This window comes from Camelus bactrianus, chromosome 16 (genome assembly GCF_048773025.1).
Source record: "Camelus bactrianus isolate YW-2024 breed Bactrian camel chromosome 16, ASM4877302v1, whole genome shotgun sequence".
NCBI classification, from domain to species: Eukaryota; Metazoa; Chordata; class Mammalia; order Artiodactyla; family Camelidae; genus Camelus; species Camelus bactrianus.
Window position 1 is genome coordinate 31,645,694 of NC_133554.1, and position 18,155 is coordinate 31,663,848.

General features: G+C 50.8%; 1 protein-coding gene and 1 non-coding gene across 3 annotated transcripts in view; one reads left to right on the top strand and one right to left on the bottom strand.

The window, feature by feature from the left end:
• Positions 1-18,155, top strand: part of PLXDC1 (plexin domain containing 1) — a 71,294-nt gene that overhangs the window by 35,542 nt on the left and 17,597 nt on the right. For both annotated transcript variants that reach the window (XM_074342918.1, XM_074342917.1), the window contains exons 8-12: positions 3,387-3,482; positions 7,743-7,824; positions 11,245-11,305; positions 12,472-12,607; positions 17,308-17,343. In XM_074342918.1, the coding sequence (XP_074199019.1) occupies positions 3,387-3,482; positions 7,743-7,824; positions 11,245-11,305; positions 12,472-12,607; positions 17,308-17,343 (411 nt within the window). The remainder of the gene's footprint in view (positions 1-3,386; positions 3,483-7,742; positions 7,825-11,244; positions 11,306-12,471; positions 12,608-17,307; positions 17,344-18,155) is intronic.
• TRNAT-AGU (transfer RNA threonine (anticodon AGU)) lies at positions 16,848-16,919 on the bottom strand. The gene has a single exon. It is a non-coding gene; the product is annotated as a tRNA-Thr (tRNA).

The following is an 18,155-nucleotide window of genomic DNA, read 5'->3' on the forward strand; positions in this document are numbered from 1 at the left end:
GGGCTGCCCTTTTTAGAAAGGCCATAATCTGTGGTGGGCTGGGGAGGAAGGGTCTTCCTTTGTGCTGCAGCCTGAGGTTGAAATGTTGCAGAAAAATGTGTTACACCTGGGTGTTACAGCTCAGTTGTGACAGCAACCTGCATCTGGGCAAGAGACCAAGCAGCATTCAGAGAGTTGGAGAACTCAGGTTTATTACGCCAGTGAGCCCAGATGAGCTAACACTCCAAGCTCTGAACCCTGTCTGTCGGTTTGCACAGGCCTTTATAGGCTGCCGGTTTTACACTTTGTAACGTCATATGCAAATAAAGTATAACAGAACTTGACCAATCAGGAACAAGCTTTGAAGAAATAGGCCAATCAGGGGTGAGAGAAATAACCAATCAGGAGTGAGGGGAATGGACCAATCAGGAGTGAGAGAAATAACCAATCAGGAGTGAGGGGAATGGACCAATCAGGAGTGAGAGAAATAACCAATCAGGAGTGAGCTCCATGCAAATGAAGTACTACAAATGGACCAATCAGAAGTTAGGGAAGTGGACCAATCAGAAGTGAAACTAATAACCAATCAGGAGTGAAGGAAATAACCAATCAGAAGTGACTCAGGGAACCAATAGAATTTTAGGGGTAAGCCATTTCAGAGGCAAAAAGTGAGATAGAGCCTCTGGGCCAGGGAACCGAATGGTGCGCCACGAGAGTAGTGACCCTGTTTGGGGGTCTTGCCTGTCTTTTTATGGGGCTTCCCGCCTCAATACTAAGTTGCTGAGGTTTTCCTGACTATTTGTAAGCCATTCATTCATTCACAGTCTTTTCTTGAGACCCTGTTCTGAGACCCTGTTTTGGGGTGAGGGGCTCGGGGACAGAGACGAATAACTAGCTGGCTCTGCCCTTGGGGGAAGCTCACACCCTGCAGAGGAGGGACCACTAACAGCTCCCAAAGGTGGGGGATGTCCTCAAGGAGGGCTTGCCGTTTGAGCTGAGCCTTGAAAGATGAGGCAGATTAAGGAAGAAATGTTTACTCAGAGTCTAGACCCTATGGCCTCAGGCATCTTGGAAGTCCTGGAGTTTCACATTTGTTTTATCCTATTACATTGTGGTGCTCAAAGAGGTGATTCTGTAAGAGAGATGACACCTGGGGGTTGTGGGTGGGATGCAGCCGCAACTTCCCCATCCTACACCTGATGTCTCACATCCCCCAGGCTCACTCAGAGCCCAGGCCACCTTCACAGAGCAGCTGGTGTCACATGGGGCAAGCCCTGCAACATATATGGTTCTGTGGGTGAATTGAAAATTAGTGCTTCTGGGCAGATGAATTACAGAAAGGTGCCCTTCCTCACCCCAATCTCTTTCAGACCCATTCCTGCTTGGCAAGGGGCCCTTCTTGTATTTAAAACAAAACAAAACAAACAAACCTACAAACCTGTGTGTTTATCTATGTGAGTGCTCGCGCGCGCATGCGCACATGCGAGTGGGTAGTGCTCCCGTTTCAAGTGCAGGACTCTGAGACTCCTGTTTGGTTTCGGGGGAGCTTTGCTGCCACCAGCACCAGAGCAGTTTCCTGTTCACTGAATAGAAGGTTTCAAGGACATTCTGCAGCCCTTGCGAAGTTTCTGGGGCTGAGGTGTCCCCAGGCTCTGCAGCAGGACAGTGGGGTGTGGTGGGAAGAGAGTGTGCTTTGGGGTCAGACCACCTGAAGATAAATTCTGGGTTCAGTAGGAGGGAACAGTTCCAGGATTGAAGCTAAAATAATGATAGGAACATAGCTGGGATATTCTTTTGAGCAGCGGGTGCTCCCCTAGATTCTTTGCTCAGGATGGGGAGCAGGGGGATGGGGTGCCCAGTGGCTGCACAGGGACACCCTCCCTTTCATGGATGCCCCTATTGAGTTCTGCTGCCACCTTGGGAGACTTTACTCCAAACACCTTCAGCTGAGTGAGAAACTTATATCCTCAACTACTCTGGGCTTCTAGTGAAAAAAAAACAAACAAACAAAAAAAAAAAACTGAAACGAGCGTAAGTGAACAGGGGTGCACTGGAAATACTGAAGTAGCCCAAAGAACCAAAGAACCAAAGAGCTAACAGCTGGGAAGACGGGCATCAGGGCAGGTCCCAGGACTCCAGAGCCTAGAACGCCATCAGTACTCCGTGCCACTCTCCACAAGGTGGCTTCATTCTCTGGCTTTCCCCATGAGGCTGGAGCAGAATCTGAGCATGCTTCTTCTCAGCATCATTACTGGAGTGCAAAGGGCCCCCTTGTTACAGTAAAAAAAAGTCTCAGGGAAGGTTTCTGATTGGTCACAGAAGAAGATGCAGTACAGACCACATGGAGGAAGAGACTGGGGGCACTTCCTTCTGTTTCCAGAAGGCAGAAGGGGTGCTGGGCAGACCAAATACTAAGTGGCCTTTTCTTCTTATGGGGAAACTCATTCATGAAGCTCAGCAGCTGGCTTCCTGCCTTTTGGAAATGAAGGATGCCTAAGTCATGGTTCTTAGATGGGCGTGGGGATGTGGTGGGAAATATCAGAGCATCTCAGACTGCCATGTTAGGAAAAGTCTTTTCATCTACAATCCCAGCTTTTTCCTCCCAAGGATGTTGTATCCAGTATTTCTGTCTTTCCACTTTTCAGACAGGAAACTGAGGCCCGAAGTTTATCCAGCTTGTTAGGAGCAGAACTCGACTCAAAACTCAGGTCTCTTGACTCTGAGGTCCTGTAGGAAGCTTCTGCAGGGACTGAGGCAGGACATAGGCCTGGTTCCAGGCCCTGAATCTTGCTCTGCCCTTCATACAGGAAAGGAGAGGTTCTCCAAGGTCAGCCTGTGCATCTCTAGACATTTATAGAGGGCTCACTGTGGGTCAGGTTCAGGACCAGATGATCACAGTCGAATGGCCCCCACCCTCCAAATTGACCCTAATGACCACACAACGTGGTGAGTGCAGTGGGAAGAGGGCATGAATAGGAGGGGACTGGTCAAGGGAGGCTTCTAAGAGGAAGTGGCCCTGAGCTGGATCTGGAAGGGTGAACTAGACAAGGAGAGAAAGGATGGAAGAACATTATGGGTCACGGGAACAGCAGCTGTGAAGGTGCAGAGGCATGCGGAAATGTGGGATCCCTTGTGTCCTGACCCCGGGAACAGCTGGGCCTCTGCATTTGTAACCTGCTTATAACACAACACTCTCCTCTCAAGGTCAGCCCCTGTCCTCCTATCTCCCCGAGGTTTCAACATCATTATCCCAGGTTGATAGGTTTACTTCCTGACCTCAGTGGCTGTATACTAACGCATGGTTCCACTCACTACGATCTCTTCCCCAGCTGTCAGGCTCCAGGTACAGGCCTCGAAGCCCTCTGGCCATGAGATGCTCCCCATGACAGGCTCTGTCTCTGTTTCAGAATCTCGACGAAGGACCATCTTCGAATACCACCGGGTGGAGCTGGACCCCAGCAAGATCACCAGCACATCTGCCGTGGAGTTCACCCCATTGCCAAGTAAGTAGGGGTTGTTCTTCTGATGGGAGGAGGCATTCCGCTGTCCTGGAAAGGGCTTTGGCGTCACACTGAGTTCCATTCATAGGCCCTCCGCTGACCCCTGTCTAGGAATGGCCACCTAACTTCTCTGGGGCCCCATTTCTCATTTGTAACATAGGCCCAACACCACCTCCCTCCTAGGGCTACAGTAAGGGTTAGAGCCTCAGGCAGTAGAGCTGAGGATGTAAATGGCAGCTCTGACATCAGTTGGCCCATCGCAGGTCTGAGGCGTGGTTTGTGCTTGATACGTGACAGCTGTTGTTATTAATACATAATTGAAACCCATGAAAGAGGTACCTCTGGGAACTTAGCCTGAGCTCCCAGAAAAGATAATCCAGGAACTGAACTGATCCATAAGTTCATCATTGTGTTTTCCTTAGGGGAGAGGTGGTGCTGGTGTCCCTAGGCAGAAGGCAGTAAAGGGATTTAGCCAGCAGCCCTCCCAGAACCAGGGGGCTGGGTCCCTTCCCTCTTCTGCACCCCACTCATCTGCAGTTGAAGACATACCGTTTCCGAGGCCCCAGCTGGGGCTGCGGACCCCACAGGATCGGGGTGGGATGCTCTTCAGGATGTGGTCAGGGCAGCTGGGGAGGATGAGGGGAAGGACAGCACTCCCATTTCTGTATTTTTAAAGAGAGTTTCAATTTCAATTTTCTCTCCTGTTTCATGGCACCTCCCAGCTTCCTCGTCCCTGGAGGTTCTGGGAACTGGAGGTGGAGAAAAAAGAAGAGGAAGGAAGGAAGGGTCTTCTCAAAGGCTAGGCCGTGTCCCAGCAGGTGTCCTCCCCTGGAAAAGAGGACCGTCCCAGACACGTAGTCATAGGTCCGGGACCTCTGCAGTCACAGCCCCAGCCCCGCCGCAGCTGCTCTCTCTCTAGGAAGGGCTTCCTCAAGGACTGGTGAGAGCAACCTTCAGTCCCAGGAATGAATAACTGCATTTAGGAACAAGGACATCCAAGGGCAGGGCTAACTGCCCGGGTGGAAGAAGTGAAACATCCTGGGAGCGCATTTCTGGGACACTGTCTGTACATTTAAGCCACTTCCCACTCCTCCAGTGAATTTTGTGAGCATTTAATAGCACTCAGGACATCTGAAATGCAGATGAGAAATAAAGGTTAGTGGGTTTTATGAATACCCCACGAGGCTCCCAGGGTTTTTTTTTTTTTCAGCTTAACTGGAGTCATTTAAGGGACCTCCAGAGTCACTGGGAATGACCAGGTCAGGGGCTCCCATGTGGGGAAGGGGGCAGTGCTGCCAAGGCTGTGATCTCAGCTCCTGGGAGGCTGGTGAGCTTTGTCCTCAGAAAACTCTGCATCTTACAGCCTCAGGCTTTCTCCCTTACCTTTGGGTAGGGGTATACTTAGCCGAAATTCTTCCAGAGATGTGGATGCACTATCTTTAAGCCATCACACTTCTTGGCTGGTCCTTCTTCTCAAAGAGACTCGTGAAAAGGTGGCCTGGGGTGGAGGTGGAACCCACAGTGGGATCTTGAGGCTAAGAACTCAGGCTCTTGGCTTAGACAGATTAGTCCAAACCCAGACCTGCCACTCTTAGCTCAGGGACTCTCTCCAAGCCTCAGTTTCCTCCTCTGTCAAATAAGGATGACAAAAGCAACTATACATCGATTCTGTTAACTGCCTGCCACTTGCTGGGCGCTACTCTAGACTCTCTGGATCGACCAGAGAACAAAACAGCCAGAACTCTTCATTCTCCAGCCAGGCCAGTCCCTGCTTATTTCTTGCAGATGGCTTTCCATCCACCCTTCCAAAGCCTGCAAAGCCCTGGTAGACAAAAGGACACAGTGCCACCTACAGCCAGTTCCTCCCACAAGGCAACTGAAGGTGACCACGCTGTGCCCACAGCAGCTTTCCTTCCACTCACTGATGGCTGGTTCCCAGCTGCCATCTTGTTGGGGGGTCCATGGAATGCAAACCGATTCCCTAATGAATGGGGCTGTGGTAGAGTCCCATGGCAACTCACAGGGTGAAGAAATGCGAGCGATGTCTATTAAATGAGTGGTCATTCTCTATAGTGAGGGGTCACTTCTTGCTGCTACCGATGTGTTCTGTTCAGCTGCTCATCAGATGAGCCCTTATATTGCACAGTTATTCCAGGTCAGCGCCTGTCTGTCCTTATGATAAAATGCATGGGCTGAGTGGCAGCTGCTTGCCACTCCGAGGTCATTCAGGTTCACTTAAGTGGGTAGCATTTAACTGCAAAAGAACAGCACTGGAACTCCAGCCCCCATACTCCTGCCCCACTGGCCCTCTCTGCTAGGGGTCCACACACCCTCCAGCAACCGCTCCCACTAACTTTTCTGCTCTCTGACTCAGCCCTCCCTGCTAGACCCCAGCTGCCGCTCCTCCCCATGCCTACTACCTTCCACTTCTCCATCGTGCACTGCCCATTAGCATTCTGGCTGCTGTTGGGAGCATCCCTGGGTCGTGCCCTTCCCGGGCCTCTGCACGCAGGGGTCCTTCTGCTTGGACTTCTCCTGCAGGAGAGCTGCCTGGCTGGCTTCCTCCCTTCTCTTAGTCCCTGCCTTCCCAACCTCCCTGAATAAGACACCCCCCTCAACGTCAGCCACTTTCCTGTTCTTCTCTACTTTTCTCCCAGCCCTTCTCACCACTGGGAACCCTCGTGTAGATTAATTTGTCTGTGTACTTGTTGGCCATCTCCTCCACTCGCGTGTGGGCCCCAGGCGGGCAGTGCTTCTGTCTTTCCCTGTTCACGCTGCATCTCCAGCATCAGGGGAGACGCTCAAAAAATGTTTGTTGGAAGAATGAATGAGTGAATGAACACCTGCTAGGTATATTGAGGGGAACAAATGGACAATAGTTGATAACAGGTAGCATCCAGTAGGCTCACCGTGTGGCCGGCTCTGTTATAAACCCTCTCTAGCTATCTCTTCACAGCAGGTCCACCGCAGAGCATCCTGATCCCTCTTTTACAAGTGAGGTACTGAGGCACCAAGAGGTCAGGTCACTTCCCAGGGAGGATTTAAGCCTGGATGAGCAGAGAGGTCAGCACACCCCCTGGGAAGAGCTCACTTCCAAGAGAAGAGAGAGAAGAAAGGAATAGAATCACATATGCCTGGTTTACCCTCGAAGACTCAGCACCCAGACTTCCCTAGGAGGAGGCGAGAGGAGCTGGAGAGGCCAGGAGCAGGCAGTCCTGCCACATGGACTGTCCTCAGGAGGGGGACTGAGCACTCCTGGCCAGCACTCAGTGGAGGTCAAATCAGGACATCTTAAAAAGTCCTTTTCAGTGATTGGAGACAATGCAACTGTATACAAACATTCAACTTGCTGTGAAACTCAGTCTTAATTGTTCCCCAACACTGGAAGAAGTGATAATGATGTGAAGTGATGGAGGCATTAACTAGCGATGATGTGGCGATCATACATACAGCAATATAAATGTATCAGAATCAACATGTGGTACATCTTAAATTCACATGATGTTATATGTCAAATGTATCTCAATTTTAAAAGATCCTTTCCAACAGCCCGCACTCTGCCTATGGAGTGTGTATCTACTTTTACTTTAAACTAAACACCCCACATGTCTCAGTCTCTCTCCCTCTCACCTTTCCGAGATGGCCCACATTCTGCCTATGGAGTGTGTATCTCCTAAGCCATTTTCCCTTCTAGTAAGACAGACCGCACTCTGTCTGTGGAGTGTGTATCTCTCTAAATAAACCTGCATTCACCTTAAAAAAAAAAAAAAGGTCCTTTCCAACGCTGCAATTGTAGGCAATGGCCCAGGAGTATAACTTCCCAGACTAGGTGAGATCCTTTTGGATGTGCTTACGGCGCCCTGTAATTTTCCTTCAGATGCCTCATCACCATGCTAATGATGTAGTTATTTTTGTTTGATTATCTGTTTAGTGTCTGTCTTCCCATATGACTGTGAGGCCCAAGAAGGCAGGTACCAGGTGTTCCTGCTGAATCCCCAGCACCAGCTCAGGGCCTCACCTCCTGGTGACAAAAGGAAGGGAGGTAGGGAAGGACAGGGGTAGAAAGGGAGGGTGGAGAGGGAGAGTTGGAGAAATCAGGGCCAGACTCAAGTGAGGGTGGCACTGATGACCGCTAGGGTCCCGTCCCTGCTGGTTGGGGCCTCCCGAGTTCTGTAAGGGCCCAGCGTTCAGGAAAGTAGCACCTTTTTGGAGGCCTGTGGAGGGGCTGACGCCGAGAGGCTGCTGCCTTCTTCTCTCTTGCAGCCTGCCTGCAGCATCGGAGCTGTGACGCCTGCATGTCCTCAGACCTGACCTTCAACTGCAGCTGGTGCCACGTCCTCCAGAGGTTTGTACCCAGGCTGCCCTCTGGGTCCCGCAGGCAGACTGTGCGAGGGGCCGAGGGGTGGGGCAGAGGTGGCACGGCCTCGCTCCCTGTCTCGGGCCTCACTGTCTACATGAAGGTATCTCTGGCCAGGACTACTCTGATGCTCAGGACAAGAATATCACAGAAGTGAGTTTCTCCCTGAGGCTTGTGACTGATCGAGGTGACTTTGTTTCACCTTGTGGTGACACTAGACTTCTGGAAGACAGTTTGGAGATTCCAGCTACTGCAGCTCCCTCCTCACACCTGGAAGGGTTGGCTCATCCTTGGGCCAGCCTTCCCAAAGAGTGGTCCACAGTTGGGAGCATCCCAGCATCAGCTCGGGCTCACATTAAACATGCAGATTCCTGGGGCCCAGCCCCCTGCATCAGGATCTCTGGGAGAGAAACCCACGAGCCTGCATTTTAACATGGTGTCTCATCCACAAACAAGCGTGAGATCTGCCGGCTCAGAGACAGGGGATGATCCAAAGACCCACTGCCACTGGGCCAGAGCCCCACTACCCCAGAACACCACCTCAAGATCTTTCTCAGTCAGGCTGCAGCAGGGTTTCCTAAAAACCCAAGGTTGTGGAAATTGCAGGCGTCTGTGGAAAGTTGGGGCAAACTACAAAGCTGTGTTTGCTTGGTTTTGGAAGCAGGGAAAATTCTGGATGAGATTCAGATTCAGGGATAAATTTCTTAAATTCAGCTCCTCTTCCATTCCCTGTTCTGAAATCATGTCCTCATAGATTAGACTCAGAATTGGAGCCCTGTTCTCCTGTCCAAGATAAATAAATGACAGAAAGAAAAAAAGAGAATTTCTTTGGGGACTAGGGCTCCCATGACAGTGGAAAGACTTATAAACTCCAAGAGCCTTTAAGATAATCTTGACACTTGCAAATTACAGAGGCTCGAATTCTATGCAGCTGTCAGTGTTCCTTTTGCGCCTTTCCAATATTCTGACTTAGGAATAGAAACTATTGCCTTTACAGGAGGCCTGCCCAGTACACAAGACAGAGCTGTGGGCCGGGAGGAGAAAGGGCCCCTCATCAGGCTTCCTTGGGGCCTCAGTTTGCTTTCTCTGTAAAATGGGCTGGGGTTATGTGATTCGAGGAGATGGGGTTGAGGAACGTGCCTGTTTTTTGTTTTTTATTTTTTGAAACGTGCCTGTTATTTTATTTTTAATTTGTTTTTTACTTTGGGGAGAGGTAATTAGGTTTATTTATTTATTTTTAATGGAGGTCCTGGGGATTGAACCCAGGACCTCATGCATGCTAAGTAGAAGCTCTACCACTGAACTCTACCCTCTCCACCCCCCTTCCCCGACCCTTGCCTGTTATTTTAACTCCTCAAATACCAAATGGTATTTTTGCGAAGTGTTTAGGGCCCTTCACATGAAAGGTGCTGAGCCTCAGAGAGTACACGGGGTAGACCCCAGCTTGGTTGTTCCTGGCGTGGGGCTTTGTGGTGTGATCCATCTTGGGCACTTTCAAGTTTGAGAGCCACTGTCTGAGGGTGGGGAGATAATCCAGAAGACCTCAGATGAGCCCTGGAATGCTGGGCTGGCTGCCACCACGTGACTCAGCGTCCAACAACAGCTGAGCCATGAGAACTGCAAAGTGGGTCAGATGAAAGCAGAACCCTGGCTTGATACACCCCCCACTTAATGCATACACCCAAACCCAGAAAACCCTGACAGTTTAATGAGGGTTGGTCATGGGGAGGGCAGGGCCTTGGGTGTGGACACTGCCTTTGCTGGGTTATGTCAGGTCCGGAACAGAGAAGCTCCACTGGGGAGCGTGCAAGGCTGACTCAGTGCTGAGTATCCTGTCCCCGGATGTCTGAGGGCCTGGGCTCACCCAACACAGGCCCCTTCCAGGCAGATCTCCTCAGCTCCAACGGAGAGCAGACTCCAGCCTCCTAAAAAGCCAGAGGTCAGGGCTGCTGCAGTGGGCCGGCCACTGTGGTCTCTCCCACCAGCAGCTGCTGGCAACCACCGCGTGTGTCCTCGGCTTCCCCGTGATGGGGCCAGAGCTGATTTAGATTACTTCATTTATCATGCAGGAGTCTTCCTCTCATCCCACGTTGCCCCCCAGTGGCCCACTCCGGAGACTGCAAGTGACCTTGACTCCAGGATTTGGCTCAGAAAATGAGGGTCCTAACCCTTTGCCTTACAGTGTCTTTGGGAGTCCCATGAGATAGTTCAGGAGCAGCATGTGACTGGGGCCACACCTGGCATCCAGAGGTGCTCAGACAATGGCCATTTCTCATGCCCTTCTCCTTCGCATCTGGGTTGGTTGGCCTGGGGCTTGGAATGTAATGCTCTTAGACCACGTTGAAGGTTCAGTCCTTAAAAGAACCAGTTCTGTTTGGCCTAAAAGAAATTTTAGTTCCCAGCCCCCAACAGTGCCCCTAACCCTCCATCCCTTGAAGCAGTGGGCACAGAGGACCTGAGAGGAAGAGCTCAGTTCCTTTCAGTTGTCCCCACTGCAGGAGGAGCAGCTCAGGGACATCTTCGGAAGCAAAGACTGACAGTGCCTCGAAGCCTCGGCCTCACCAGATCTTGGGAAGATGAGCTGGCAGTTCCTGGTGCAGAGTTAACTAGCCACGACTACCTTTTCAGCACTGGTGGCTCATGAAACTATCTTCCCATGCAGATGCCCTGCACTTGAGTAGGGCTTGATAGCATCTCCTGGCACCAGAGTGAAGAACAGAGCTTTGAGCATGATGCCGTGGAGAACATTCTCTGGTTCATCCTTACACCTGCACCTCTTCCTAGGGAAGCACTTGACGTCTTCCAGCCCAGCTGACCTTGCAATATCCTCTCGGGGGACCCTTGTCAGCCAGTCTTTAATCTCTTCCAGTTTATGGCAAGACCCTCACTGCCCTTTAATGGTCACACAGCAGGTGCTGGCCAGATCAGCTGGTGTCCACCTTCCACATTGCTTCTCCTTGTGCCAAGTTTAGGCTCCTCCACCAAGAAGCGGGGCTCGGCAAATGAGCAAGACTTTCCCTAGATGAGAACATGGTGTGAATTCCCTGGATTTTCAGCAATTTCAGGCTGCCCAGAGTCAGGGGGCGTCTTAAAGGTCATTAGAGGTCAGGCAGTCCGTCAGCTCCCTACACACACACACACCTGGGCAGATGTGGCCTTGGTCCTGGGGAGCTGGCTCAGGAAGAAGGTGAGGATGCCACAAATCGCTTCCCCTCCTTTGGGGCAGGAGGGTCTGACTCCTGATCCCACAGCCCCTTGGTGCCGGAGCACCTGCCTAGTGGTCTTGGGGAGGTTCGCCCCTTCTTTGCTATCACCAGAGAACTGTTACTGCGTGGGGGGGGGGGGAATGGAGGGGATGGCTTCTCTGTCAATCCCATCACACCTCTGGCCTTTTGGTTCCCCTTGCAGATGCTCCAGTGGCTTTGACCGCTACCGCCAGGAGTGGCTGGCCTACAGCTGTGCCCAGGAGGTGAGAGGGTTCAGTGCGCCAGGAGTGGGGAAGGGCCAGGCTGCTGGTAGCCCCTCACTTGGTAGCTTTTCTCAAGGCGTCTTTGGCTCTTGGTGAAATTCTCCCCTCTGCCTGGGGCTGGCCCCACCATCTGCTCCGAGTTGGCCAACGTGGGAGGTTTTCGAGGGCTTGGTGGGTCCCTAGGACAAGTACTTCTCTTGGTGACTTGGTCTTGCTCCCCAGGGACTCTTTTGGTCCTTGCAGAGGGGACCTCGGATGTGGCCTTGGCCATAGCAGGATCTCCTGGGAGGCTGTACACCTGGTGATGTTCAAAAAGCAACTGACCTAGCTCCAACCCACCAGCATTGAGGAAGGCAGTCGTTCTGGGAGTGAGGAGGGTGGTTCCCCACATCCTCCACTTAGAATCCCATACAGGTTCCTTCTCACTTCTGGAATTTTCCAGAATGCTCAATACTTTGGGTGGAGAGCATCGTATTCTCACACCTTATACTGACACAGACAGACCCAGTCATCCATCTGTCCTTTTTCCCTCCCTTCCTCTCTCCATCCCTTCTTGCAGTGCAAGCACATGGCATGCTGCCCTGCACTTGCTCTGATTTAATCCTAACATGGGCCCAGGAGCTGGGGGTCGGTGCCTCAGCTGATCAGAACAGGAATCTGAGGCTCGGAGACATTTAGTGAGTTGGCCAGCATCTCACAGCTGGGGAGGTAATGAAGGTGTTGGGCCCAACATTTAAATGTGAACCCCCGGAATTACTGCTGTGTGTTCACCATCTCCTGTTTTTATCAGTAAGTCTGGGTAAACTGTCTGTTTCAAAAAAACAAAACCAAAAAACTTGTCCAGGAGCCCGCTTCTGACGTTGGCTGTTAGCGAATGTACAAATTTGCTTTAAATATTTAAGATTGGCATCTCAGCTGCTTCCTTTGGGAAGGATTCCAAGCAGCTGACAGATAAATTGCCCTGGAAGATAAGACGCTTTCAGGATAAAGTGGGAAGCTTAAATGCATTCAGGGCCCACTTTGGTTAGATTACCACCCTCGGACCACGCACCAGAATCTTAAATCTTTTGGCCACTGAGGGATGAAAGTGCCCCCACCGTCCTCCTGTGTGTGGTGTGGCCGTGGGCGAGGCCTCCGTCCAGGGCAGCGCCGGGTCTCTCTTGCAGGCAGAGGGCAGGACGTGTGCAGACTTCCAGGACGAGGACTCCTTCTCGTCCTCCCCTGACAGCTCCTCCAGCCCCTTTGACGGAGACCTCATCACCACCTCCTCCTCCCTCTTCATCGACAGCCTCACCACAGAAGGTAAGGGGGAGGGGGAGAAGGGGAGAAGCCATGGGAAAAGCCCCTGCCTTGGAGCATCCCTGTCCCTGAAAGGGATTACCTCAGGGAATAGGACTGCTCTGTCCTTTCACACCTGAGTCGCCAAGAAGAGGGGTCACTTGCTGATGAGAGGCAGAGCCGGGTTTAGACTGAATGGACTCCATGCCCTCATCAGTGCTTGGGGACAGAACTTACTGTGGCAAAGAAAAAAATTGATGTCTCAGCACAGTGCCAGGCATTTTACATAGCATCTCAGTTCATCTTCACAGCAATTCTCAGAGAACCCGTGAGGTGTTACTATCCCTGTAGCTACACTCAGATGTGAGAGTGAAAGAAATTGCCTCATTTTCTGTGACTTCCCTTCAGGCTCCCATCCCCCACCAGGCTGGCATGGTGGGGAGTTCCACCCCGATGGGGGCTTGGCTCCCTGCTGCAGTGACATCGAGCGGGCAGAGGGTGGGGGTGGGGGCAGCTCTGGCCACCTTGGGTTGCTGCTGATCCATCTCTGCTTCTTCAAGCCTGGCTGTCCCCTGCCTTCTCTGCCATCCCCAGGCCTAGGGTCTTGTCAAAGCTGCCAGAGATCCAGCCACCCTGTGGGAAGCCTGTGCAGGCCCCTTGGATTCTTTGTCTATCTCTGAGAAATTCCTCTCTCATCCTTCTTCAATACACGGATGGCATCTAGGTTTTGGCCCCCTTGCCCTAAGTCTGAGACTGAAAGACCTGTGGGCTCTTACCACCCTCCCTGGGCTACATACCTGCTTGAAAGGGGCAAATTAAAAAGCGGAAAGGAGAGAAGAAAGTTAATATTTTAAAACATTATTCAGCCACAATCCCATTTTGGAGAAAAGGAAATGGGCTCATAAGGGGCAAAATAGGTTACTCAGTGGTGGAATGTTCTTTCCATGGTGCCCCCAGCCTTTCTAAAAGCAGCCTGGAGATCTGGAGACCCAGAGCAGGAACCCTGAATCTGGCTGGAGGGAAGTGAACAGTTCAAAGAAAGAGCAAAATACTCACTGGTCTTCCTAAAGATCCTACCTGTTGACCCTGCTGGATCCACACCTTATGGAGGAGATGCTAAGGCTCAGAGAAGTTAATGGCTTGCCCAGGGTCACACAGCCATAAAAAGGTGGAGTGAGGTCTCCTCTGGCTCCAAAAGCAGCAGTCTTGCCCCTCGACCCCACTGCCTTTCTCAGTGCTGAAAGAAATAGAAAAGGGTCTTTGTGGATTCAGCAGATGGAAAAAATAGCGAAGGGTGAACAAATGAGGCAGATTCAGACAGCTCCCATCACTCTGGAGTTATCCAGGAATCACAAGGAGCTGGTTAAGGTGCTGGTTGACAGCAGAGTCTGTGCCAGTGCTGTGGGGGACTAAATAAATTACATGAAAAAGAGCAGGAGGAGACCTTACCCTCAGGGAGTTAATAGTGGGGACCAGGGCTGACCTTCCGGTTAAAGGAAACTCCACTTAAAAGGAAGAAACCCCTGGCAATGGCCCCTGAGTTAACCCTAAGTGCTACTAAGGGCACATTCTTCCTTCTTGGTGGTTGTTTTTGGTATTTTTTGGTGGAGATACTGGGGATTGAACCCCGGACCTCATGCATGCTAAGCACATGCTCTACCACTGAGCTATATGCCCCCCTACCCAGGGAACATTCTGAGCCCAGTGCTGGGCTGGGGGCTGCAGACACCCCTCCCCTAAGTCAGAACCCAGCCTTTCCTTTGGAGTTTATGTCTGGGTGAGCCACAGGGTTATAGACCAGAAGGGTGGCTGTGGTGGGCGTGGAAAGCATGGCATATGGGGGCCAGATTCAAAACCTAACTTGGAATTATTCTCCATTTTCTCCCCGTTACTGCCATGGTGGGCCATCCATACACAGAGGCAGCATATTCTGTTCATCAGTTTTATCGTGTGTGTGTCTCCTGTCAGCCCAGGAATGTGTCACTTCTGTTTGCTGTGTAATAGTCCCCATCAGAACACATTAATTAGAGTGAGGACAATTATGGCTCCATGCCCTTCCAGTCCTGGAGGAAGTGGCAAAGATGGTCAAATTACCTGCATAAGAAAAAAAGTTTTGGTGAGAACCTTCCCCAACCCCCAGCTCTTGAAGTGTCTAGCAGGACAGGTTTGAGTCACCCCCTGCCTGTATGATTATAGCTCACACAGGGAGACTTGCTGGAGGCAGAGTCTATCTCGCGGTACAGGAAGATGTTGTGGATGAAGGGGATACAGCCAGAGGGACCTGCCTGGGCAGGGCAGGGTTGGAGAGCTGAGAAGTTAGTGGGAGCAGCTGCTGGAGGGTGCATGGACCCCTAGCAGAAAGGGCCAGTGGGGCAGGAGGTATGGGGGCTGGAGTTTCAGAGCTGTTCACTTGCAATTAAATGCTACCCACTTAAGTGAACCCGAATGACCTCGGAGTGGCAAGCAGCTGCCACACAGCCTATGCATTTTATCATGAGGACAGACAGGCGCTGACCTGGAATAACTGAGCAATATAAGGGCTCATCTGATGAGCAGCTGAACAGAACACATCAGTAGCAGCAAGAAGTGACCCCTCACTATAGAAAATGATGACTCATTCAAAAGACATCATACACATTTCTTCACCCTGTGAGTTGCCATGGGACTCTACCACAGCCCCATTCATAAGGGAATGGTTTGTATTCTGTGGACTCCTAACAAGATGGCAGCTGGGAACCAGCTGTCGATGAGTGGGAGGAAAGCTGCTGTGGGCACAGCGTGGTCACCTTCAGTTGCCTTGTGGGAGGGACTGTCTGTAGGTGTCCTGTTGTCTGCCAAGGGTAGATGGAGACTGGGCTACAATGGATTTCCAATGGTCTAGATTCAGAACAATTTGATTCCAATAAAGTTAATTTGTCTAATGATGTTTAGGGTTACTTTAGTCAGTTTTGATGAACCAGTTCATCATTTTGAAGTTGTAGTAATGAAACAGACTCAGAGGCATATATAAATACCTTGTGTATTGAAATTCCTGAAGAAAACAGATCTTTCTGTTATATGCCTACAAGTCTATTTGTTTTGTTTCACTTTGAATTTTTAGGGGTGCTTTTTAAATTTAACTTTTTTATAATTATGTAACAGTTAAATGATAATTAACATGGTTCAAAAGTCAAATCTACAAAAGCAGGAATATTAAAAGAAGTTTAGTTTCTAGTTTTCTCCCCTCCATCCTATTCCCTCCTTCCTCTGTGGGGAACCATTTTTACATTTTCTTATGGCTTATTCTTCTCCCTTATTTAATGTAATTTTCTGATATTTGAAGATTTACTGGCAATGTATAACAGAGCAGGGTGCCATGTCCAGGCACTGGGATGTGAAGAGGTTAGGTGTTGAGAGGCTCACAGTCTATGGGAACAATGAGACCCAAGATGTTGCAGAAACAGATACCAAACGCAATGGAAGGACCCACCCATCTGCCCTCCCAGAAGCGACAGAACCAGGGCCAGGACTAGGGTGAGGCAAGTGAGGCACTCAATGCAGGTAAAATTTAAGGAGACACCAAAAAAAAAAAAAAAGCAAAAATCAAGATAAATAGTATTTTAATGCAATATTTATAAAAATGAAAATTAATGCCAAAAACCCCATGATGAACAAAATATCAAAAATTTTAATAAAAGACAGGATCAGACCCTGTTTCACCTGTGTCTTCCTAACCTCATCCCTGCAGAGGGCATTTCAGAGGTGGGACTTCTGAAAGAGGAACAGTGAGGGAAAGGAAGGGCATCCCCTGCAGGAGGAACAGTATATGCAGCAGCTCAGAGGTCTGCGAGGTCTCCAAGGTCTGCAGAGCCTTCAGTGGCTTGTCACAGTGCTGAGTCATGGCGAGTGACAGGAGAAAAGAAGATTGGGACAAGCTGCGAAGGGCCTTGAACATCTGTGAACAAAGAGGAGCCAGAAAAAGCCTTGAAAACAACGAGATCAGCAGAGGTCCCGGAGGAGAAGTGCATGCTGCTAGACAGAAACTGTGGAAGGTTCCATTTGTTTAAAGTTTTGCTGCTTGAAGCAGTCACCTCCAGTCATCCTGGAGAGCACTCTCTTGACATGGAACTCTTGCCTGCCTTTAACTCTGGGCCTTTGTCTGGCTCCTTCTTCTGTCAGGGTTCCCAGTCCCACATCTCACTTCTCCTTTTTTTAAATCATTGTTTTCTTCCACTTTTATTGGGATATAATTGATATACATCACTGTATACTTTTTTCTTTTTAATGGAGGTACTGGGGATTGAACCCAGGACCTCTGCTTACTAGGCAGGCGCTCTACCACTGAGCTATATCCTCCACCCTTATCCCTTCTTCTTGACTCCCTTTATCTGGGTGACACCTGTTGGAGCTTCATTATTCTGGATTATTATTACCCCTCTGTCCCCGCCACGACCAGTTAACTCCTTGAGTCCCCAGCATCTACTCCCAGTGCTCAACTCATAGTAAACACTCAGTACATATTTGTTGAATGAATGAACACTAGGGAAGGTTGGCTTGTCCGTGACCTTCTCCCTTTACACTGCTGTGTGACTTTGACTAAGTCCCTTCCCCTCTCTGTGCTTCAGTTTCCTAACCTTCAAAATGAAGGGTTGGACTGAACGTCCCTAAAGCTTCATCCAAACCTAAAGTGACCAAGGCCATCATGATTCCACTAATCTTGTGCCTTCTGTCCTTTCTCTTTGAAGATGACACCAAGCTGAATCCCTACGCAGGAGGAGACGGTGAGTACACAACTGCCCGCCTCTCCTCCTCAGACCACCGCCCCTTGGGCCCACTCTGGAAGATGCTGCAGTGGTCCCTCAGCCTCTTTGCTTTTATTCCGAGTGGAGGAGGGAGAGACAATAGCGGCTAGAGCTTCCCAGACTTCCTGCTGGTGGGAAGGCAGGGGGCTTCTGGGCATAGACCCCCTAGACAAGGGGAAAAATCTACACCTAGACGTTTCTCGTCTCAACTGGGAACCTCCTGCAGCTCGCCTGGCCTCTCTGCTCTGGAATATCCACCACCCTGAAAGGAGCGAGAGGAGGAGGGGGCACTGAGCTGGGGCAGGCGTGGCAGTGTGGGCCTGTGCCCATGGCCTCTGTCCCCAGGGCCTCCCCGTCAATAAGTGGTGGAAAGCAGCTTCTCTCACTCAACTTGCCTTTGATTCCCAACCTGAGTTGGCAGAAAGTACACAGAAGTTGTCCACCACAATTTTCACAGGGCGCCAGAAGGTGGGGCCCCCTTCCCCCAGGACTGCTTGAGGGGTTATCTCTTCTCTGGTGATGTGGGCGCCCTACCTCCCCTGCCCTTTGCCTGGAGCCTGTGCAGCCATCACAAGGGGGAGATGGAAAAGCTTTTCAACTCTGGGAGAGGAGAGGCTTTTAATACAGCGCAGTTTGATTGGGTCTCTCACCTCACTCCTCTGTGGGCAGCAGGCGTGAGTGTGCACGTGTGTCTGTTGGGCTGAGGGGAAGCCGGGGAAGCTGGGCCACGTTCCCCTCACTCCACACCATGTGCTCCTCAGGCTGAGTCCCGACCATCAGATCATTGGGGT